The sequence below is a fragment of the Diospyros lotus genome, chromosome 2 (assembly GCF_014633365.1).
Source record: "Diospyros lotus cultivar Yz01 chromosome 2, ASM1463336v1, whole genome shotgun sequence".
NCBI classification, from domain to species: Eukaryota; Viridiplantae; Streptophyta; class Magnoliopsida; order Ericales; family Ebenaceae; genus Diospyros; species Diospyros lotus.
In genome coordinates, this window is record NC_068339.1 from 2,270,915 (window position 1) to 2,294,930 (window position 24,016).

Below are 24,016 nucleotides of genomic sequence, written 5' to 3' on the forward strand. Positions count from 1 at the left end.
TGCCCACACCACCACCACCCGCAGGAGGCTAAGCTTTGTTAATATGACGCAGGCAATGACATTCCAAATTTATTACTCTTTTTAACTTATTAGTACCACGTGTGTATTATAGACAAAACAAAACAAAACCATAGAAATACATCCAGCCAATACAGAACAATAATTAATCTAAAACAACTACCTTTGGGTAGTGTTGATCAAATTTTTAACTATTTTCTCGTTCAGAATTAAACCCAAACTTATTCAAGATAGATTTTAAATTTAAAATTGCGATTTCATTGTCAGTTGAAGTAACAACTGACCCGCATAGATGTCATCCTTTCGAATGGCACAATTTTAAAAGACATTATTTAAAATCCCTCAATCCAGAGTCTTAATGTTGCGTGCCTTTACACAAAATTAGAAAATAAAATAAAATACTTGGAAATATTGAACAACACGAAAAGCTTTTGAGTCGTGAGACCAACAAGGATTGGAAACAGAAACTGGAGAGAAATATGAGAAACTGGGATTATGGCTTATATATGTGGGAAGCCTCTAAATGACACAAGTACCAGTAGCAGAGAAGTAATGCCCCCTTGGCTTACTTACTGGGAATGGACAGTGGAGGAAAATTTTGGAGTTTCTGCTGCTGCTGAGCTGTTAAAATCTTGAATCATGGCTACTCAAAAAGAATTGGTTTTTGCTTTTCGAAGGAGAAACTGCAAATAATAATAATAATAATAATCCAAACACCAAAGCATATTCAATCACATGCTGATCCTGCTGCCCAAGGCATTGGGCTGCAAATGCAAAATTCCTCTGCCATGCACTGCACTTTGTTTTCAATTCCAACCAAAGAGCTGCTGCACCAAGGATCCATCTGTAAACATTAAGACCTGCCAGAACTTGTAGAGTGATTCAACCAAGAGAATCAGTATACTCTCAGCCTGTTGTTTCTTAATCTTCCATCGCAAAGCTGAAAATAAACATTAAAAAAGGGGGAAATGGCTGTTCTGCAAATAGCCAAAAGAGGAAAGGGTGGGTCTTTTTTTTTTTTTTTTTTTTTTGGGGGGGGTGGGGGCTGCCAAAATGACCTAAATTTGATGGTTCCAAGCCATTGGTATGTAGGCACAAACACAAAATAAAACTAAAATTAATGGCCTTAAGCATTCAAATTTTTCCTACCCGCATTAAGTACTGATACAAATTTCCCATTCATGGCCACTGAAAAGTTAAGACAGATTACCAATTCCCATACCTCACCATCAAAAAGAATTAGCTTTTTAGCCCAATCCTTGTGCATCCTCCCAAGCACTTCCCTCCTCCCCAACTCTCAGATCCTTGAATCAATCCCGATCCTCAACTATTTGCAGCATGGTCCTTGGTCGTCTGTGCAATTGTTTCAATTTTACAGTGGTCATTGCTCCTGAACATGGAATGGGGTGCTCAAATCTAGCGTTGCAAGCTGTTCCAACTCTTGCAATGCCCCCAGCGCACTCACTGCAGTTTCGTTGTTTAACTGTGGCTTCACCAGACTGACTGCATGTCTGACTCTAGATTGCTACAAAGCAAGCAAATACAAATAGTATGAGAATATTATTCTTTCACATAAGATGGTCAAATCAAGGGATCTTCTGATAAAATAAGTGCAATTAACTCACAAAATGCTCAAGTTTGTTCTTGAGTTCTTCATAAGCCACCACCTCTTGAGTTGCAACAGCTTGGTCCCCAGCCATCAGTGCATTCTAGTATCCCAAGATGGGCACATAAGAAAAATAAAAAATAAAAAATCAGTCTACTCAACTAGAGCAAGCGAAAAAAGAAGCAAGTTTCAATTCCTCCATGACCAACAAGCTGTGTTAAAGTGCGTGAGGCTATATTAAATGGGCTAAACACACATATATAAGCTTGTCAAGATTAATTTTTTATGGGCTTTGCACCGATCAGAGAAAAGAAAATATGGGCTTAAATGCAAATAGCTTAAAAAGGAAAAATTACAAATCCATAAAAGTAAAACTTGCACTATGTCATTATCAATTAAAAAAATTCCCATAAAAGTTACAAGCTAAAGAAAGAAAAAATTGTCAACAAGAAACAACATTAAGCAAATTTTTATCCCATCCACAAATTAATACAAATTACAACATAAAATAATTCCAAATTCTCCCATGAGTACTTTGTATTAGTAGGTCAGGGGACACCGCACAGCTAAAGGCTACAAGTTAAGTGATAATTTCAGTAACAAAAATAACGCAACAGTAAAATCAAAGCAAAAAAAGACAATTTAACTCAAAAAAACACTTCACAGGCTACAATTGAAGTCGCTCTATATTCTTAGCGTGCACTGGTAATGTCAAGGTCTGAGTTTGCAGGACTATTCCTTTCTGCATTATGTGGGTCAGCTACAAGGAAATAAATGATGGTTCTTTTGAAAGTATAGACAGACAAAAAGCAACAAACAAAAAACAACTTATCATCTTATTCACTATATTATTGCAACTTCCCCACCCAACAGTTGCAATTCCTCAATTATCATAGCAATTATACCAAAGGAAACAACGCCATGGTTTTGTTTACCTTCCTGGGCCTGGGCCGACCCAAAGGTTTCCCAGTAACCTTTCTAGGCTTCTTAACCCCACCAGATCCTGGCAGCTGGCCCAGGCACTTAGCAGGAAGCATTGCATCACTTACAGCAACCACTGCTCCATTACCCCTGTTGCAGCCCTCACCACCCAAAGCGTCTGCTGCATCAGCATGAGTAGCAGTGGTTGCCAGTGTTCTTAGGCAGCCGGCCACGGCCCCGTCCAATGTCTTCTTTGCAACAGAAGCATCCTTCTTGGGCCAACCCCTAGGTGGGCCTAGGCCTAGGACAAGCCCTTTTAGCCATAGAATCCATATTTACCAACCCACTTTTTGGCGGTCCTCTGGGCCCTCTCTTGGAAGGCATAGCAAGCTTGGGCTCGGGCTGAGGCAGAGGCACAAGCTCAGGCTAAAGACCCAAAGAAACCCAAGCCAAATATACTCTCTCACCAACCATGCGTTGAGCCTCGACCTCAAGATTAGGCGGTTGGCTCAGCCCTCTCTTTTGCTCAGAAAACAATGCATTTCCATTTCAAATAGTATCAGTATCAGATGGAAGGGGGGGCAACAGTATATCTCATGAGTTTGTATGAGTGCTTGACCTGACGAAGCTGACTGCTGTTCTTCAATTGTTTCAGGTGGCAGTCAACAAGCTGAATGGTTTGCCGGCAGGTTCATGTACTCCCAAGCTATATATTTCAATATAGCCTGCCTACTTGACCCATTCCTCCACTTTAATGCAGCCATTGCTGCCGTTATCATCTGTCTCAACTCAACACAGCCACCGCCACCAAAACCAGATATCATATTAGAAATCACAAATACAAATATACACTCACATCAATAGAGAGGCTAGGGTTTCTAGTTTTTGTACCTCGACATAAGGCAAGTGGTTGTTCTACGGATTACAATTGGCAGTGAGAGCTATGTGTGCCAGTGGTTCTGCAGCCATAGGTTGTGGCGGTAGTGGTTGGGTGGTCACTGGTGGATCCATTGACAAAAATGACATGAAATTAATTCTAACGAGAGATAAGGCCGAAGGTTTGGATGATCTTCACATTTATTGCATAGGAAATGTGATTAGGATGAAGCGGTGGACGAGATGTGATCCAACAGCTAAGGATGATTGATATTTTCATCATGGATCAATGCTCTCTTGTTTGTTAAAGCTATGATACTCGCTTGGATAATCTCATGATTTTCCACTTTTACCCTTTGTCTCTTGAAAATTTCCATTTTGGTGCCCTCCGTTCACTCCACCTTTCGCATTATTGCTTTATCGTGAAATATTATCCAAAGTTGGAGAAAATATTCAACATAACTATTTTTATAGATTAAATAAAAGTTTTTTAAAAAAGCTATAGTAAATTTTTTGATAAATTTAAAAGTAAAAACAAAGTTTATTCCCACCCATTATCAGGCATTCACAATCTTATGGCTCAGAGCTAGGGTGGATATTCTTTTGGAGCAAAGGTAGCCTGGGTTTTGCCAACCCCATCCTCTCAATTCCTCATAACTCTCTACATACCCCACCTGATGCCCTAGCAGGGCATAGTTTTGAACTCCATACCCACTCCCAGTGGGAACAAGGATCCCCAAACCCTGGCCAATAATTTAAAAAAAAAAGATAATTCATAATGGGCATTTTTATGCTCAACTTCTCTCAAATGATAACAATAACCAATGTTGTAGAAAACAGGTTGGCCAGTTGGACCAAAAAAATCAGAAACAGGTTTGTCAAGAAAATCTCAGAGACAAAGTAGCAGCCAGGTTTTACTTGAACTGAGTGGTCAAACTGGTAAGTATACCAGCCATATCAGTTCAACCGCCCCCTAATCCACCCACCTGCAAACAGCAGAAGACAAAATGAAGGAACCCCCCCCCCCCCCCCCCCCCCCTTTTTTTTTCTTCACAACCAGTGTAGAACTGGAGCTGGAGGAGATTGGGACAAGAGGCAGCAAAGAGCAGGTGCTAATCAAAGGTGTGGCCTCCAATGAATGCTTCTGCTTTCTCCTTCACTTGCCCCCTTGTATTTCTTCCCTTCACAGAAAAATGTCTTCTCCCCTGAGTGAGTGTGTATACATATATGTATACATGTTGCGAAACCCAACAGTGGGGTTCATTAAAACCCTACCCCTTCTGGAGTTTCACAGATTGCTTTATATGCACACACAAACACACATATACACATATCCAGGTAAAAATGATATTTTCTTTCCCTAATGTTTCCAAATAATAATGAAGTTGCAAAGATTGAGATCCAGTGGCATGAGAAGCGAAAAGATGGGTTATTGTTATTAATATCAATTTGCTGCAGAAAAAACAACTCAAGTTGCCAAAGAGTTCACAAATTGAATTTCGTTCATATATCAAAAGGCCTTGTACTGTACAATCTTCAACCTCTTTCTTCTTCCCATGCTCAGTTAACAAATTCTGGAATCTAAAAGGCAGTCTTTTATACCTGATTGATATATAAACCCAATTGATTAAACAAATCAAAGGCTCCGAAGCACGAGCACATGCATGAGATAGAGAAAGAGAGAGAGTCACTAATAAATGGGGGGGTAAGACGAAGTCAGAAGAAGAAAATAATTTCACCAAAATTTCAAACCCACCACTAATGGCTGAACTGGTCACTGGGTTCAGATGGGTATGGCATTCTGGCTGGTTCAGCCAATAAAGAAAAAAAGAAACAAAGCGAGAGAGAGGGTACTTGGAGATTTTTGACAATTTTGACGGTGTTAAATAAACGATGAGGAAATTGCGACATTTTTTGTATAGTAGGGGTACTTATATTTTTTAAAACATCGGGGGTATTGCATCCAATTACTCTAAACCTCTAGGGTATGGGGTACTGAGCATAATTTTGTTTCAATCCATTAGAAGTGTCTTGTTAGAACATTGTTTGCTAACAAAGGGTAAATTTTGCCACTGGTGCACGTAGTTGCCCAGATAGCAACAGCATTGCTAACTGCACATGCAATGCCCCACACCTGGATTTGACTATCTTTAGATATGCTATGAAGCATTTACCCACTTCTGATATATTGATAAGATCAGTCATTGGTTCTTCTTCTATAATCCCTTTATTAAGCATATTTATTTCCATTTCAATTCCCTGATCCCGCTTCCAATTATTACACTTGCATGTCATTTTCAATAAATATTTATAGCATTTATACTTCTTTCCCCATATCATAATGTTTTCTATCTTTCACTACGACCATTTGACTTACTCCAACTATTTAGCATTTTCAAATCGGTAGATTTGGGGCATATTTAGTAAAGTTGTGTTGTGAAAATAGTGTTGATAAAAGTAATATTTGATAACTAAGTGTAGTGTTGTATATATTAATGTTAAAAGCAAGTAATAACTTTTAGTTAACATTTAGTCGCGTTGCAGATATACAAAATAAATAAAAAACACTGGTATATTAAAATTAGCATTTTAAACATAGGCACAGTTTGCTTTAGCAAATATCTTTTCAGATTTCTTTATAAGAAAAAACAATTTTATATCAAAATATTAAAAAAAATGCATCAAAATGTAAAAGATTGAATACAATATTTTAGTGCCAAAATTCTCAAATAACATGTTATTTTTTAATAAAAAATAACTAACCAAAAAAAATGATAGCATCAAAGATAAAAGCATATTAAAAAAATATTTTAAGCAAATATTTTCTTTTTATACTAAGGCTTCATTTGTTTGCAGTAAATATATTAAATATTGTTTAGCCAAACAATAAAATCAAAACGTAAAAAATTATATATTTAAAATTTTGGTAAGTCATTTTTTGTTTTAAGACAAAACTAAATTTAATGTTGTTTTACCAAAAAAAAAAAAAAAGATCACATATACACATAAAACATTGTTAAGTATTTCAGTTTTTCTTATAAATAATTTTGTAAATAAAATATTTTTATCATATTATATTTATTTAAAAATAAGATGAAATTATTTTTTCTAAGAAATAATTCTTTACATAAAATATTTTTTAACCAAATTTTTTTTTACAAAAACTACATGAGATATATTGATTCCAAATATATATTTTATATGTATCAATATGCATTCTAATGTAGATTTCAGTTTTTTTTTTTAAATCTAGAATGCAAGCTAAAAATCTAAAAAGATAAAATAATTGTGTAAAACATTTCATATATTTTTTCTAATGTAAAATATTTTAAATCAAAACAAGTAGAACCTAAATTATTTATGATATTCTTTTTCATGCATATGATAAATAAATGAATGAAACCATACTTATAATAAAAATAATGTCATTTTATAAATAAAACATGTAAGAAATAAAAAATAAAAAATTTATAATAATATTATTTTTATATATGAATAAATAAATAAATTTAGACATTAATTGAAATTAAAAGCATTGGATTATATCAGAAAGTCGCATCATCATTGAAGATTGTGAAGAGAGAGGACGGTCATAAAAGTAAATGATCTTTTTGAAATTTTGGGTCCCACTATAAGCAGTTTTGCTTTTAATTTAAAGCAAGAGATCCTTCCTTTGCTTTAAAGCAGCTTTTTGTTTTTTGAGAAGACGCAATGGTACTTTAAAAGCAAAGCTGTGCTTAAACAAACATCGTTTCTCTAAGATTTTTAATGAAAAGCAGTTGTGCTTTAAAAGCACAGCAGTAACAAACAGGCCCTCAAACTTCTTCAATTCAGTTGCAGTGATTGTGGCATGAACAATGATTATCTAAGATCCAATGATATCTTATACACGTTCTTAGATACAACATTAATTTAGACTGACTATGGAATATCACAGTGACTTCAACTCAATTACAGTAAAAGTTCCATTTCCTCTGTGACTAACAAGTTGTATTCCAAGTGGATGAGGTTATATTAAATGGGCTAAATCCACCACATTTATACCTTCATGAGATAAATTTTTTACGGGCCATGCACCATTAAAGGACGAAGATGAAGCTATGGGCTTAAAGGCTAACTATTAAAGGAAAAGTTACAAGTCATAAAAGTTAAAACTTGTTCTATGTCATTATCAATTAAAAGATGCCCACAAAAAAGTTATGAGCTAAGGAAAGAAAAAATGTCAGCAAGACACAACATGCAACTTGTTATCCTACCCACAAATTGTTGCACATTACAACATACAATAATTTCCAATTCTCCTATAAGTACTTTGTATGAGCAGATAACGGGCCATGAGGCAGCTGAAGAGCATAATTAAATGCTAATTTCAGTAACAAGATAGCACGACAGTAACATCAAAGCAATAAAACAGTTAACTACAAAAAACAATATCACAGGCATAACACCCATTACTCCAAAGATAAAATTAAAGTCGCTCTATATTTTGGTGTGTGGTGTCAGTGCCAACTGTCATCGTCTGTGTCTGTGTCCTGTCCGCACTACTCCGCAGGACTATACTCCTTCCTGCATGATGTGGAGCAGCTACAAGGAAACAAATACTGGTTCTTTGGAAAGTATAGACTCTAAGTAACAAGCAACTTGTCATTCCATTCCCAAAATTACAGCAACATGAAGGTTTAAAGCAAAATTAAAGCTAGTAAAAGATCCAATTTCAATATAAGTCTCACTGCAGTTGTCCATAAAATCAATTATCGGAGCAATGTACCTTTTTGGGCCGACCCAAGGGTTTTCCCGAAAGCTTTCTAGGCCTCCCACCAGATCCCGGCGGCCGGCCCCGCCGCTTCACCGGCAGGAGACCATCTCCCACAACAGCCAATGCTCCATCACCACCGACAGCTGCTGCAGCATCAGAATGAGCAGCAGCAGCCGGTGCCACGGCGTTCTTGGGCGGCCGGCCACGGCCCCTGCCCGGCGTCTTCGCTACAGAACCGTCCTTCTTGGGCCGACCCCTAGGTCTAGATCCAATGGGAGGGCGTCCAGGCCTCCTCTTCGGCCCACTCTGGCCCATCAAAAGGGACAACGGCTTGGGCATAGGAGGCCTACCGCGGCCCCGCTTAGCCCCCGAATCCATCCCCACCAACCCACTTTTCGGCGGCCGCCCGCGCCCTCTCTTCGACTGCGGAGCAGGAGCAGGAGCAGGAGCAGGCTCGTCAACGAGCCCCAAAGAAACCAGCACCGACTCCGGCCCAACCCCAACACTGATGGGCTGGGCCTCAACCCTGGCCTTAGGCGGCCGGCCAGGCCCTCTCTTCTGCCCAGAAGACGACGCGTTTCCATTTCCAGTAGCATCAGTGGCAGATGGAAGAAGAGGAGCAGTAGATCTAGGAAGCTTGTACGAGTGCTTGACCATGAGAAGCTGACCACTGTTCTTCAATCGTTTCAGGTGGTGAGTCAGCAAGGCCGAATGCTTCGCCGGCAAGTTCGGGTACTCCTTCTCTATGTATTTCGCTATCGCTTGCCTGCTCGACCCATTCCTCTCCTTCAACGCCGCAATCGCCGCCGTTATCATCTGTCTCGACACCGCCGCCACGACAAAATCCACATCTCCGATTCAGAAATCATAACCACAAACATCAATAGAGAGAAGCTAGGGTTTCTAGTGTCCGTACCTCGGCATAGGGCGGGTGGTTGTGGTGGTTGTTAGGCGGAGTAGGATTGGCGGCGTGAGCTACGTGCGCCGGCGGTTCAGCCACCGCAGGCCGTGGCGGTGGAGGTGGCGGTGGTTGGCCGGTCGGCGGTGGATCCGTTGACGAAACCATGGAGGTTCGAACAGAGAGAATTTATGAAACGAAATTATTTCAATTACAGAGAGAGAGAGAGAGAGAGAGAGAGCGAAAGATAGGGTTGAAGGGTGCGGTGGTCTTTACGCTTTATTGTACTGGAAATGCGATCGAGCAGAATGGGGTGGGATCGATGAGATCGGACGGCTGAGATTGATTGATCTTTTCCATCGCTGATCTGAGCTCTCTTGTTTGTATCTCTGCCTTAGCTGTGATCCAACCTTGGACAATCTCGTGATTTTCCACATTTACCCTCCTCCTCTTCAAAATTTCCATTTTGGTGCCCGTCCACCTCTTTTCACCACTGCTGTCGTCTCCAATATTATCCAAACGTTGGATGCGATGTTATATTATCACGGTTTAATTATATTTTCTTATTTATATAAATTTAAAATATTTGGAATAAAATATAGCACAAATCGATGAGATATTTTAAAAATTATATTGCCCAGAATTTATGTCATTACTATTGGTTTTATTTTTAAATAAAAATAATAATGTCATAAAATTTAATATATTTATATTATTTAATATAAAAATAAATATAAATTTCATAATATATTCAAATAAATAAAAATATAAATTCTATCATTTTACTAATTAAAAATAAATAAAAAATTTAAATATTAATAATTAAACAGAATATAATTTATAAAATTTACTCCGCTTCATCATTCTATTTCTCTATAACTTCATTGACATCTTCAACAAAAAGTAGTCTCCAATTATTATAAAATTTTGAATTAAAGACTTATAGAGAAAAAAAAATGAGTTAGAGATTAAATTTTTTTCATCTCTAACTTTTTTCATAAATGAAAACTTATTTCAAAATTTAAATATTTTTTTAATATTACAAAAGAAACAATTTTAAAATTATAGAAACACTCCAAATTTTTTTTTATATTTCTCAACATTTTGATATAAGAAATATTTTAAAATCGTTAAAATAATACCTTCAAAGCATTTTCGTGCATCACAATGCTTCAAATCAAATATAAGTTTGTAGCTCCCACGGGCATAGCCTACCTATTAAGATCGTACACGCATTAGTCTCAAAGAGTCTTTAATTTAGTCACTATATAACTGATACAGATCTAGTGTTTAAATCTCATAACTGAGTTTCGTGATTTAATCCCTTACAAAAATCTTAGAATTAAGCGACGAAAGACCCAAGATAAGGGATTTCACCCTTTTGATCCCAAAGTATAACTTTGTAGATCCAACTTGATTGATGCTTCTTAATGGTCAACGGTCACTTTATTCAAAGTGGCTTAAAGGGTATAATTGTAAGCTTATAGATTCAACATTTTTTATTTTTTTTATAATTTAGATTTTGAGTTTTACTTGACTAATTTTGAGGTTGAATAACTTTTTCTTCGATTTATTTATTAGATAAATTCAGATATAGTCACAATTTATATATATATAATAAAATATTCAATTTGCACATTCACATTTGCACCACAAATATTTAATCCTGGGTATTTTTTTGGAAAACTTCGGATACTTGACTGAGTGTCGAACCAAAGATACTTTCAAATAATAATAAAGGAAGGAGACGAATCGAAGCTAGCAGAGTCATTAGCAGATGGGAGTGAAAGAATTTTCAAACCATTAAAATAATCTAAGGTAGTGGTCTTTATTAAAGCAGATTTAGTAATGAAACAAATTTAATGATAAAATTGGTTATCATATGAATAACTTTATTAAAGCAATTTTAATGATGACACGACATATCGTACTTGCAATAGCTAAATTAATGACAAATTGATGTGTGTGTGAGTTGTCCTCACGTGCTTTGTTAGCACGTGAATGCACGCCACGCTATATTAACATAATATATCATTTTATGCGTATAATCGATGAGATTTGTTGTGTAATATGAAAAACATAACATAAGAAAATTGTGATTTGCAATCATATAGCTCTTCTCTTATGCGAATTATTGCCGGGCACTGATAGATCAAAATAACATAAGAAAATTTATGTATTTTAACTAAATATATCGTCTTGTTTTTAATAACTATATACAAGTTTTTTATAAGACAAACTATCACACAAATTTTATTTTTTTTACGTGAAAAACTATATTTTAAACAAAATAGAAAAATCTAGTCTTTAAGGTTTTTTTAATGAATCATTTTGTTAATTTGCGCTTAATGTTAATATGGAACTACTACGTAGATAATTAAATTTGAGTGACAATTTACATTTATATCTTATTCTACACGTGTTGTTGTTAATATATAATAATAAATTTGTACCTACGATAGAGCATTTGTTTTGAATTTCTAATTTTTAAGAGATCTATTAAAATAGAAGATGATCAAGGAACTATGGTGTCTTCACTGTAAACTCTCTGATGTTTAAGTCAATTTTTATAAAATAGTATATAAGATCAAGATACATATATTTTTGAATAGTATATGTATTTTATTTATATATATTATTTATATACATTGAATAATATCTGCGTATTTCAAGATTATTTATTTCATATTTACATATAAAAATATTAAATTATATATAAAATAATATATTATTTGACTCAAGAAAGATCAAAGTCTAAAAAAAAATACCCAAGAAGATCTCATGAAGGTACTTGAGACCCCTAAAAAGTCTCCTAAAGGTATTCAAGACTGACTTTTAGGAGCGTCTCTCTTTGACTGTTCTGTCAAAAATGTCTCTTAGCCTTCCTTAAACTTATTTTGACCTTAGAGCAACTCTAAGGAAGTAGCAAATGCAGCCAACTTTAATTTGGTGTAAAATATATGTAACGCTCCATTTTTTCAAGGGTTAATTAACTTAGGAATTTTAAAAATATATATATATATATATTTTTCAATATAATTAGTTTTCGACAATCTCGATTCACCTTCTCAGCATACTAAAGTAATGATCAATAAGCTAAGACAGGTAGTCATCATAAATGCGGAAGCTTAAAATTAAAACTTGATATGATACATACTTAAATTCACCTTATATTATATCGTAAAGAATCCGTACCACATATTATATCATATTCTCAAATATAAAATACATAGAGATTCCATAAATATTTTAATAAGACTAATCATCAATAAAGCATAAGTTAAAACATATTCGAATCAACTCGCTGAATCCATCGGCCACGCTATTACGTGCCGTCTCATCTCAACCTGTTTTTTGCCTAAACTGCAAGTCTAAACTGGAACGTCAAACGTTCTAGAGGCATAACCCATTAGAAGATGGAACTTCTAGTGAGGGTCCAAAATATATATATACGAATGCATGATACATAACATTATCAACATGTGCCCTCCAAACCTATCAGGCCGGCATGGAATCCTAGGCAAATCCCAAACTTCTGCAGGATAAGCCTAACGTTATTTCATCATTGCCCTAGGGGAATTACGGCTACACTCTGGGGGCGACATCTCATTCCCATGCACAATTCTTAATGTGACAATAATATCGTGCAATGCAATTATCACGACTTTCCATGTAATATGACAAAATAAATATTGCATTCATAAGTAGCATGCATATAAAACAATCATATCATAAATATAAATTATTGTAAGAAAATCACTCACAAAACCATATTTAGAATAAAATTACTCACATTTGTCCAAAGATAAAGACATCTCGAAAAGCGCGCATTGCCTCGATATGCATGTCTGACCTCAAATTTTGTGCCAACTCTCAAAAGTTGTACCAATCAATTTTCCTCGATCACCTCAATCATAAAAATAATATTTAATCACTAAATATCTCAATATTCGATTTTCTTCTTATTTCCTTCATTTTTCTTCTAAAAATTCAAATAAATACCATCGAGACTATTTTCTCAAATCTAATTCCACAAAAATTCATAAAAGACTATGAACTTCAAAGGAAAAATACTAAACTTACCCGAATGTTGCGTTTTCACGCAAAATGAGGCTTTTTGATGCAAAAATCGAGACATCGAGAAGGAAAACACCAAAACTTTTTGCACAAATCCCAATAAAATATTTTTTCAAATTTTCTAAGATGTTTTGCACATTTTTCCAAACACACACGCTCCTTCACGCGCTGGCGTGTGGGCTGTGTGTGTTGAGCAGCGCGTGTGGCCCACTCACCGATCATCTTCTTCGGCACCGGCCATCACCAGCGATGAAACCGACCATATAGCCTTGAAGCCCTCTTCAAATAGATCCATATGGCATGCTTTGATGCTCAAAAAGAGATCCGGAGGTGCTTCGACCGGCCGCTTACAGGCTCGGCCTTGCCGCTCGCTTCAATTCTCCAATCAGGCCTTGAAAACCCATCAAACGACCACCAAAATGCTTCAAAATTTCCATAAATCATCTACTTCTCGTAGGCAACAAAAGCCCCTTATTTTGGTCGTTCAATTCATTCAAAAAACGGCCTCGATTTGAAGCCAAATTCCTCTCAGATTCGGCCTTTATTGACGCCTATTTATAGGCTATTTCGATCCTTCAAAAGCTCGACCTCGACCAACCCAAGTCTCATAGAGCCTCTACCTCCCCTAAGTCGATCCAAAAACCCACCGAAAGACTCCATTTTCGTGATCTCAGTGGCCAAACTTTCGGCCGAAAGTTGGCTCGATTTCAATACGATTTTGGCCACTTGTTGGCCAAGAATCTCGTCTTGGCCTTGCCCTCGAGGCCCCCCAGCCATTTCCTCGTGTCTCCCATGGCAGATTTCGGCGATTAGAGGGTTGGTCGACCATGGATGCTTTGGAGGTTTTCTTGAATTTGCACTTTGGCCCCTCAACTTTGGTTTTCTTACTTTGACCCATTTTCACATAGCCTTTCAACTTTACATAATTGCATTTAAGTTTCTCAAGTCCTAAAATATCAATTTGACCCCTGAAGATTCCAATAATTTATCGTTTTGACCTCCTTCTGGTAAATTTCAGAAAACTGCACTTAGGCCCGAATATTCGTTTTGGTCCAAAACCTTTTCGTTTCTTTCTGAAACTACTGAAATGTTGTTCCTTATGAAAGATCAAAACCCCATCAAGCTTCCGTTAACTTCTCGAAAATTGTCTATAATAATTCGGTATTGTAGCCTAATTGACAGCTACATTTTAGCTGTACCGAAAATCGTTTTCGATCTGATTTCTTTCGGTACCATAAATCCTATCTCGGGGTGCTTGTTAATACCACATCATTTTCCTTTGGTATCTTGGCTCCAGGACACTCTCGGCAGTTGATTCGGTCATCTATACGGTAATAAATTATCATTATACCCTTCATTTATCCTTAAATTCCATATTTGCCCCCAAGATAATTTACCTCTGAGTCCTTTAGAATTTGTTGGGTATTACAATATCTCTCCAACAAATACACAATTTTTGTGTTGGACACAAATTTTAATCATCAAATTTAGTGTTTAGTGAATAATATAACATCAAATTTGGTATTATACTATTCACCAATATCAATTTTTTTTTTTATTTCCAAATTCACTCCTCTTTGTATAACTTCAATACAACTTATTCCTTTTATATCCTTGATCACTTTTATTATATTTGTATATTTTGATTAATAATTAGAAATATAAATTAAATTGTTTAAAAAATGTGACTAATTATTTTTAAATTGTAAAAAATTATAAGAGTAATTTTTATTTTTTTTTATAAAATGTGACTAATTATTTTTAATTATATTATGTTAAGTTAAATAAATAAATTAATATTTATTTATAAAATATTATTTAAAGATTTTATTTACACCAATTTGATGTTAGCACGCTAGAGATAACACAAATTTGGTGTTAAAAATTTTGGTGTAAAACAGTGTCGAACACTAAATTAGAGCTAAATTTGGTGTCTAATATTGGAGTTACTCTTATATCCACAGTTTTAGACATAACAATATATTATATATTAATACATATATTATAGATATAGTATATTAATACAATTTTTATCTAAAAAATTAAATTTAAATATTTAAACAGTATCTCCAACGTTAATATCATGATTAAACCATGCTGTACCAGAATTTCATTCGACAAACAGAATAGAACAAGCTGTCACGCACAAACACAAACGATACATTAATTAAATTATTAATTATTAACCTATGTGTGGGCCCTACCCAGTGCTCAAGCAAACAAATACAAATGAAATGATACTAAATTTTCTTTCAGTTCGGATTAGTTATAAGTCAACACAGCCCAATTCGGGCCAGTGAATATGACCGAAAACCAAACCCAACAACTCGTTCCTGGAAGTATCGAATCGGGTCATATCCCTGCCTGCCTCCGGGCTCCAGCTAGCGACATGTGTTGCGGTGACGCACTAGCGACTGTGCATGGCACATGTTAATAAATTACTTATATATATATATTATTTATTTATGACACATTCAAATTTTTTATTATTTCAATTATACCCATAATTTATATATTTCTAAATTAATTATACACTTAAACACAATTGATCTAACATATACAATGCACACATGTTAAAATATCTAAATTACCCTAATGTAAATTGATCATTATCTCTACCATAGCTTATTGTTGACAATAAGATGGGCGTAAGCTGTAGAAAGGTGATAAACGAAAGTTATAGATAAAGTTATTATCAATCTAAGAAAAAGAAAAGTGAAAGTGAAGTCGTCTCTATGCTTTCTACTTTATTTGATTGATGACGACTTACACGTGACTCTCAATAAAATGTTAGATTGCATGCACTAGTTTAGGAGTGTAATTGATTCTTAAATTAGATTAATTGTAACTAGATTTATAATTAACTCAAAATTAAGGTAATTAAGATAAAAAAATTTAAGTATCTAAATAAAAAAACATACAAATATAATGAATAAAACATATATTTAACTTATATTTATTAATGATAAAACAACCACAAAAATGTAAGACAGAGCGCCAAACATGCCACTGTTAAGATCTGATGTGCAAAGAGCGTGAGAAATGCGTACGCGCGGCTGAACCTACTCTCCTCCTCCCTTGAATCCGATCTCACCAGAGAAACCAGAAACACACACACACACACACGAAATCTTCGGGGGAGAGAGAAAGAGAGCGGGGAATGCTCGCATTGACTGGCTGTGATTCAACGGTTGATCGATTGGGAGCGAGAGTCTAGGATAGTGTGAGCTCTTCGTAGACGTATATGGGGGGTGGAACATTTGTGGATGGTTTTCGTCGCTTGTTTCACCGTCGCCCTTCATCTTCATCTTCCACAGTCGTTGCGAACAATTCTAGCCGCACCAGCAGCAACGATGGCCAGGCGTTGGTGACCGAATTCCAAGGGAAGGAGGACGACCTTAGGCTTGTCGAAGACTTCGATTTATCTGGTTTGAAGCAAATCAAAGTCCCCGGACGCGCCAGTTTCCTTCTCTCCTCCATGGATCCTCACAAAAAGGTCCTCGTCCTCCACACGCTCTCCATAGCCCTATTACGTGAACCGGATTTTTTCTTTCTGGAATTTTGACTTTATTGAAAATTTTGCTTTCGTTTCGTCTACGTTGCTTTATTTCTATTTTTTGGTCACCCGCTGTTATTCGATGATCTTTCACTCTTTGGATTCTTCAATTTTTTGTTTGCTGATCCAATTGCCTCGTCTCTTAATTATAATAAATGCTTTCTTTCATTTTCCTTTTTGCTAATGACAATCACCAAGTATAATGAGTGCGTTCAGCTGGATTTAACAAGCCATGTTCAGCAAATCATCCACGATGGTGTTTTGAGCTCTTGATTTCCATTGTTTAATTCACACATTTCCTTGACCTGGCATTTAAGAATTCAATTCATATACGAACTTGTGCCACGGAGGTCAATGTATTACCGTGATTGCGTAATTCAAATACAAAAGTAAAGCAAGTGTTGTAATTTATTGTCTTATTTTTTTCTTGTAAGCAAATAATTTATTTTGCAAATTTCCCTCTTTCTGAACTTGGATCCTTGATATCGATGATCCATAATTATTGATTTTTGAATCTAACCTTTTCAAACAGATGGAAACTGAATTCTTTACCGAGTATGGGGAAGCAAGTAGGTACCAAGTTCAGGAAGTTGTTGGCAAAGGGAGTTATGGAGTTGTTGGTTCTGCTATTGACGTCCACACTGGAGAGCGGGTTGCAATAAAGAAGATCAATGATGTTTTTGAGCATGTCTCTGATGCCACAAGGATCCTCAGAGAAATCAAGCTCCTCCGGCTGCTCCGCCATCCGGATATTGTAGAAATAAAGCATATAATGCTTCCTCCTTCTAGAAGAGAATTTAGAGATATATATGTTGTTTTTGAGTTGATGGAATCTGATCTTCATCAAGTGATTAAGGCAAATGATGATCTTACACCTGAGCATTATCAATTTTTCTTGTATCAGCTTATTCGTGGCCTAAAATACATACATACAGGTTTCTACTTTTGGTGGATATCATTTTCACGGCTGCCTTCTCCTTTTTGTATTCTCACTGATGATTCACCATTGATATGCACCTTTATTTCTTTCAGCAAATGTGTTCCATCGAGATCTAAAACCGAAAAATATACTTGCTAATGCGGATTGCAAGTTGAAGATTTGTGATTTTGGGCTTGCTCGTGTATCCTTCAATGATGCCCCTTCAGCTATTTTCTGGACTGTATGTATTGAAAGAAATGGATTTCTGCTCTCTCCCTCGCCCCCTTCTTTAGCTTCTTACTTCACAGGCTTCTTGTCTAAGCTTTCACTACTAACTACTTTTTGTTTTTTTGTTTTTTTTTTCTTTTCTTTCTTGAATGTGAAAGGATTATGTTGCTACTCGATGGTACCGTGCTCCTGAACTCTGCGGTTCTTTTTTCTCCAAAGTAAGTTCGCTGTACGATTTATTATTTTGATTACAATCTTCAATTCCATTCTTCCCTGTTTTTGTTTTTTTCCCTTCGGAGGATTGTGGATATCAGTCCTGTTTGATTTTTGGTTTTTGTTTTCTCTCTCTCCTGAGCAGTGTTATAGGGCACACTGCATTTTAATTGTTTTTTATGGTTGTGTCTCTGTCAAGTTAAAATTGGCTTATCAGTCCTGTTTGATTTAGATTGCTCCACATTATAGGACACTTGTTCTCTCCTTTTCTGTTAACATGCATATAACCTTTTCAATTTCAATGATCTTGACATATGATATAGTATTTCTTTTGCTTCTCAATTCAATTGTCTTTATGACTGGGGGGTGAGTTCCTATATGTGTTACTCTTTAATTTAGGATTTTTTTTTCTCTGTTTTGTGAAGCTATAAATTCATATTCTGCAATATTCTTGTTCTTGCAGTATACGCCTGCAATTGATGTATGGAGCATTGGATGCATATTTGCAGAAATGCTTACAGGAAAGCCATTATTTCCTGGGAAAAATGTGGTACACCAGTTGGATCTCATGACTGATCTGCTTGGCACTCCTCCTCCTGAATCCATTGCTAGGGTTAGTTGTCTTATTAAAGTGCTTTGGTTTTCTATCATTAGATTAAAACTGATTATTTCTTGTCAAAGTAATTACTGCATGTTCTTTGGACTTCTTGGAGTAATTTAACCTATTTATAATGATGCCATATATGCCTCCAGGAACTTAGAATGATTTTGCCGATATACTGCTAGCCTGTTACATTTATATTATGAGAAGCTTGGTTTATTTGACTTCCTTTTGAGTAGTCATTTTTTCCTTGACAATGGCAGATTAGGAATGAAAAAGCAAGAAGGTACCTCAGTAGCATGCGTAAGAAACCGCCAGTTCCTTTTTCACAGAAGTTCCCCAATGCAGATCCATTAGCTCTCCGCCTTCTAGAATGCCTTCTAGCATTTGATCCTAAAGATCGACCAACTGCTGAAGAGGTTTTATTTTGCAACCCAAATACTCTACTGGTCCGCTAACTATTGGTATAAAGGGAAGCTATGATCCTAATACTGTTGGGTTTTTTTCTGCAGGCATTATCTGACCCTTACTTTCAGGGATTGTCAAATGTGGACCGTGAACCATCCACTCAACCCATATCAAAACTTGAATTTGAGTTTGAAAGGAGAAAATTAGCAAAAGACGATGTCAGAGAGTTGATTTATCGAGAGGTATGGCCTTATTGCTTAATAAGGGTTGCTTTGATATGAGTGGGGCTTCTATTCAATACTAAAATTCTACTGGACCTTGTCCTGAGTGAACAGATTCTAGAATATCATCCCCAGATGCTCCAGGAGTACCTTCGTGGTGGAGAACAGACTAGCTTCATGTACCCAAGGTCAGGCACTTGTTTATGTTGTTTGGACAAATTTGTGTCTAATATAAGGTGAAGTATTACAGGCCTAGTTATCTTTTTCAGATTCTGATACATTTTAGTTAAGGGAAGAAATATTAAATCTTAAGTCGATGAGACAATGACACCAAATTTCTCCATCATTAGTACTCAAGTCGTAAGCTTTTGAATTATTTTTGTGTTTGTAATATCTGATTACTTTGTCTTTCAATTTTTACTACCATCCTATCTTTCTTGGAGGACTAGCATTGCAGTGAACTCATTTCAGTAGTATTCTCATATGAGGACGCTAAGGCTTCTGAGCTCTAATCCCATCTATGGTGTGAAGGCATCCCTTCCCCACTCTCTGTTATAGTTTGTGATTGCTGGGTAATGATAATCTTAATACTGAGTGACCAATGCCACATTAACCAGCTTAAGTTCATCTAAGCCTCTTAACTGATGGATATTTACTTCCAAAAGAAGATTCACTTCAACTTGAAAGTAAGAAACTTCAAGTGCCCCTTGTTTTGGTTTGATATTTATTAATTTAGCCTGTTTTTGCTTATTGTACTTTCCCTTCATCTGCATATCCTTCTCCATTAGACTCTATGAACAGCCGCACGGATGTTAGATAAATCAATGGAAGCTTATTCCTTCTACATAGGTTTGAGACACATTATCATTCCTGTCCTGTATTTTGTGGGTTCTTCTGCTTGGATTGAATCACTACCTTATACTGGAGAGACATTTATATAGGTGCTTGACAAAGGCGTGATGCCCTGAATTCCTGATAAAGCAGAGCAGTGAAAAATGATACATAGCCAACCCAAAGTAGTTAAGCTCATGGCTTTATTGATGTTTGTCTTGCTGTTTTTCCTTGCTTAAGGGTATAATTAATTTTTTCTTGAGTGTAAATCAATAAGGTACCTAGGTAAAACACCCATTAAAGCTATCAGAGATTGTTGAAGGCTTAAGTTAGAAACTGTGACTGAAGCATATTCTGTACTTATTCCCTTTATGCTTTGCTTCTTATTTTGATTTTTTATTTGAATTAAAATAGCTGTATCACGATAATAGTGGCTGAAAAAGTTCCTGAGTAGGGAGAATTCTCACTGGAAACCATTATGTAATTATATAACGATCAAGATCCTTAGCATCCTAGAGTTTACCAAAAATCTTTTAAAATAAATTTCATATATGGATACGAGTTACCTGCTTTAGTTGAATAAAGACAGGATAGGTCCTTGGATACGATCAAAACCTTTTTGCCTCCGTGAAACTGTGAGCCATTTTCATTATTTAGAAGCTAATCCGAACAAATATGCAGGGGATTCAATGAAATCATTCTGTTGCTTATGAGTTATAGATATATATTGACCTATATGCTTTGGTAAAGCACAAATACTTTGTTCCCTGTAATAGCTGAGTTCTGGTGGTGCATAATTTGTTTGGTTCTGTTTTTTCCCTTTTCTGAGGTCCCATTGTCCTCTTTACATCTTTGCCCTAAACAATGAGACTGGAATAGTTGAGTGACTCTGGCTGATAAGTTATCTGCACTGGCTTTATATACATGAATGATGATACTGGAAGTTCCACAAAAGTAACTAAGCACATAAAAAAAAAAGTCAATGGCAAAGAAGATAAAAAGAAAAATTTAGAAGTTGTACTTCATACGTTATCCAAAAGAAATTAATTTGGAAATTCAAGTTGTGTCGCTTAAGTAGGGCATTGATGCATGGTGGTGGATTAGGGAAGTTAATGTTATCTATTTGGATCATACCTAGAAATTTACCCTCTCAATAGTGCAGTTACCTCCTAGATTATTGACATTCTTTTCATGTTAATTTTGTCGAATAACATCATTAGCTTTCATTTATACCTTCACCATATTCAGTTCCTTTCATTAATTATCCTTTTTGTAGTTTTAATGGGGCCTGAACCCCTCAAGGAACGTAATTCTTGTCTTGATCTGATGTTTTCATTACCTAAAAAATTTCTACCTCTTTATTCTTCTACCCCATTCAAGTCTTGGCATTAGCACTTTAGTATGAGATGCTTTCTCCAACCAACCTGCTATTCACCGTGTAGCTGCTGGAGAAGGAAAGTTTCAAAATTCTGCAATTTCATCTTTTGATTGCTTTGGTTGCTTTTTCTGATATGTATAACTCTGTATGCATGTTATTGATTTATTTCTTAGCAGGTTGCCACTTGCTACTTTTTTTAAAAAGAAATAAATTCTTCTATTATAAGATTTTCATTGTTTCTTGCCCTCTAAAATGTATTTTTATGCCCTTCTAGTGGTGTTGATCGATTTAAGCGACAGTTTGCGCATCTTGAGGAGCATTATGGTAAAGGTGAAAGAAGTACTCCACTACAAAGGCAGCATGCTTCATTGCCTAGGTAAAACATTGAATATTAACGTGCACATTTTCCTGCAAGTATATTTGTTTGGCAGTTTGAACTTATGTTCTTGGTGTGCTTCCATATTCCACGTGTCACTGGATTCTAGGGCTCTCCCACTCTCCACCCTCAATTTTTTAAAATTGGCCCTCTCAGTTAATTATCTGATAATCCAGAAGTTTTCTTTTTCCATGTTTAATGAACTCACTTTGCAATCCCAATTGCTATCACGGCCTTCTTTTCTGTGTATTTGGTTCGACTCATAAGCTGCTTCCAGTTTAAAGGTGTTTTTATGTGTATCACCGTTGCCTTTCCCTTTCATCAGGGAACGAGTTTCTGTACCAAAGGATGAAACTTCTGAAAATTGTGAGTTGGAGATGAGATCTTCGGCATCTGTTGCTACAACCCTGCAGAGTCCAAAGGCATCTGACGCATCAGAAAATGCAAATACAGATTTTCAAAATGGTCCAATGAAGCCGGGCCATGGTGCTCGTAGTTTATTAAAGAGCGCTAGCATTAGTGCTTCCAAGTGTATAGGCGCTAAAGGAAGAAAAGATTCAGAGGTACTTGGTTGATTCAAATGTTTGTGATTGTTTGCAATTTCTTTTCATCATTATCAAAGCTGATATTTAGACATTAATTGATAACGAAACACTTCTGCACAGATTAAAATGTTTTATGGGATAATTGGTGGCATATATGAAATGATGGTTTATAAAGATGGTATAACATGGCAATTAAATGGGGGCAAAGATGCCCCTTTATAATGAAGTCAATGTATTTTCTGGTTGACATTGGAAATAAATTTCATCTCATCTCTTTTGATAGCTGAAAGCTTGTAACCTATTAGAACCTTGATAAATGACTCTTTTTTCCAACTGTTGATTGCATTCCTCTGGTTTCCAATGGCTCCTGAATGACGTAATTGTATCTTCTAATTGTTATGGGAGCCAAATGGAAGCAATTTTAGGATTGGAATTGGATTTCTCTAAGGGTGCGTTTGATAGGGGTGAAAAATGGGGGTGGAATTCATTTTTCATTCAAATTCCAAGAAATTCCATCAAATAGTTTTTTTTTTCCAATGGAATTCAAATTCCATTTTAGTTCAAAAAGTGAAGATTTTCCTTGAAATCAAGGAATTAGAATTCCTAGGGGGTGTGTTGAGAAATGGAATTCCATGGAATTGGAATTCTGCCCCATTTTCCACCCCCAATCAAGCACACCCTATGTTTTTGTTTCCTTGGGTTAAAGAATTGCTGGACCTTGTTTTAGGTTTTCCGTGGAACTGTATTGGAGCTTTCAAACACACATTTTCTACAGTATGGCCCTCAATTATTGCAATCCCTTTCATTTATGAAACTTATTTTCTTGTAAATAAGAAAAGCCAAATTTGGCAAACAACACCATGACAAAGATAGTACATAAGAAAAAGAAAAATATGGGTCTAGTTTCTTTTCATTTGAGTGAATGTAGCACCGCCGCATTGACTATCTTTAGAAGTTTATCCCTGACCATTTTTGAATGTGTTGGAGCTTAGTTTAATTGGTTTAGCTATTTTTTTTTCTATTCACTTGTCTATCTATTTATTAACCACAGGAAGAAACTATTGCTGAGCAAAATGAGGAGGTTGATGCATTGACACAAAACATAGCCAACCTCAATGCCGGACTATAGTGCCTTGAGTCGATTTGTTTGGCATTGGTGTATGCCTTGCTCTAATTTTCCTCCATCACGCAGTTCAGTTGATCTTCGAGATGACCTGCATCAAATTTCTTGCCTTTGTTTCAGGTAGAATCTGACAGTAGGACTGTTGTTGTCATTACCACCTGTTTGTTTTTATCAAAAATACTAGGAAGACCATATGCTTGCCAATTATTGCCGTGTATGTGGCTTGGAGACAGTAAAATCACTACATTTTGTTCCTGTGATAATTATAGCAAGAACAAATGTAACATTACATCTGTTTTTACTTCTATATGCATAACTATACAAGATTGTCAGAATTCCACTTGTACAACCATTTTTCCTGGTTCACAACAATTTAGCACCTGTTACCTTTCTTCTAGAGTATGCCTTAGACATTATATAAGATATAAGGGCTTTAGAAAGCTCTAAGGATATGACTATTGAATG

At 35.9% G+C, this 24,016-nt stretch overlaps 2 protein-coding genes across 2 annotated transcripts; one reads left to right on the forward strand and one right to left on the reverse strand.

Annotated features, from left to right (window-relative positions):
• Positions 1-888: 888 nt before the first annotated feature.
• On the reverse strand, positions 889-9,321 carry LOC127795249 (histone H1). Its single transcript, XM_052326805.1, has 4 exons — positions 9,094-9,321; positions 8,190-8,993; positions 1,644-1,727; positions 889-1,543 (listed from the first exon to the last, which is right to left on the reverse strand). The coding sequence occupies exons 1-4, from the start codon at positions 9,241-9,243 to the stop codon at positions 1,400-1,402; spliced, it is 1,182 nt and encodes a 393-aa protein (XP_052182765.1). The 5' UTR covers positions 9,244-9,321; the 3' UTR covers positions 889-1,399.
• Positions 9,322-16,152: 6,831 nt separating this feature from the next.
• LOC127795451 (mitogen-activated protein kinase 9-like) lies at positions 16,153-23,886 on the forward strand. Its single transcript, XM_052327124.1, has 11 exons — positions 16,153-16,648; positions 17,241-17,643; positions 17,741-17,868; positions 18,014-18,073; positions 18,532-18,681; positions 18,933-19,088; positions 19,182-19,319; positions 19,413-19,486; positions 21,782-21,883; positions 22,209-22,446; positions 23,480-23,886. The coding sequence occupies exons 1-11, from the start codon at positions 16,397-16,399 to the stop codon at positions 23,555-23,557; spliced, it is 1,779 nt and encodes a 592-aa protein (XP_052183084.1). The 5' UTR covers positions 16,153-16,396; the 3' UTR covers positions 23,558-23,886.
• The last annotated feature ends 130 nt before the right edge of the window (positions 23,887-24,016 follow it).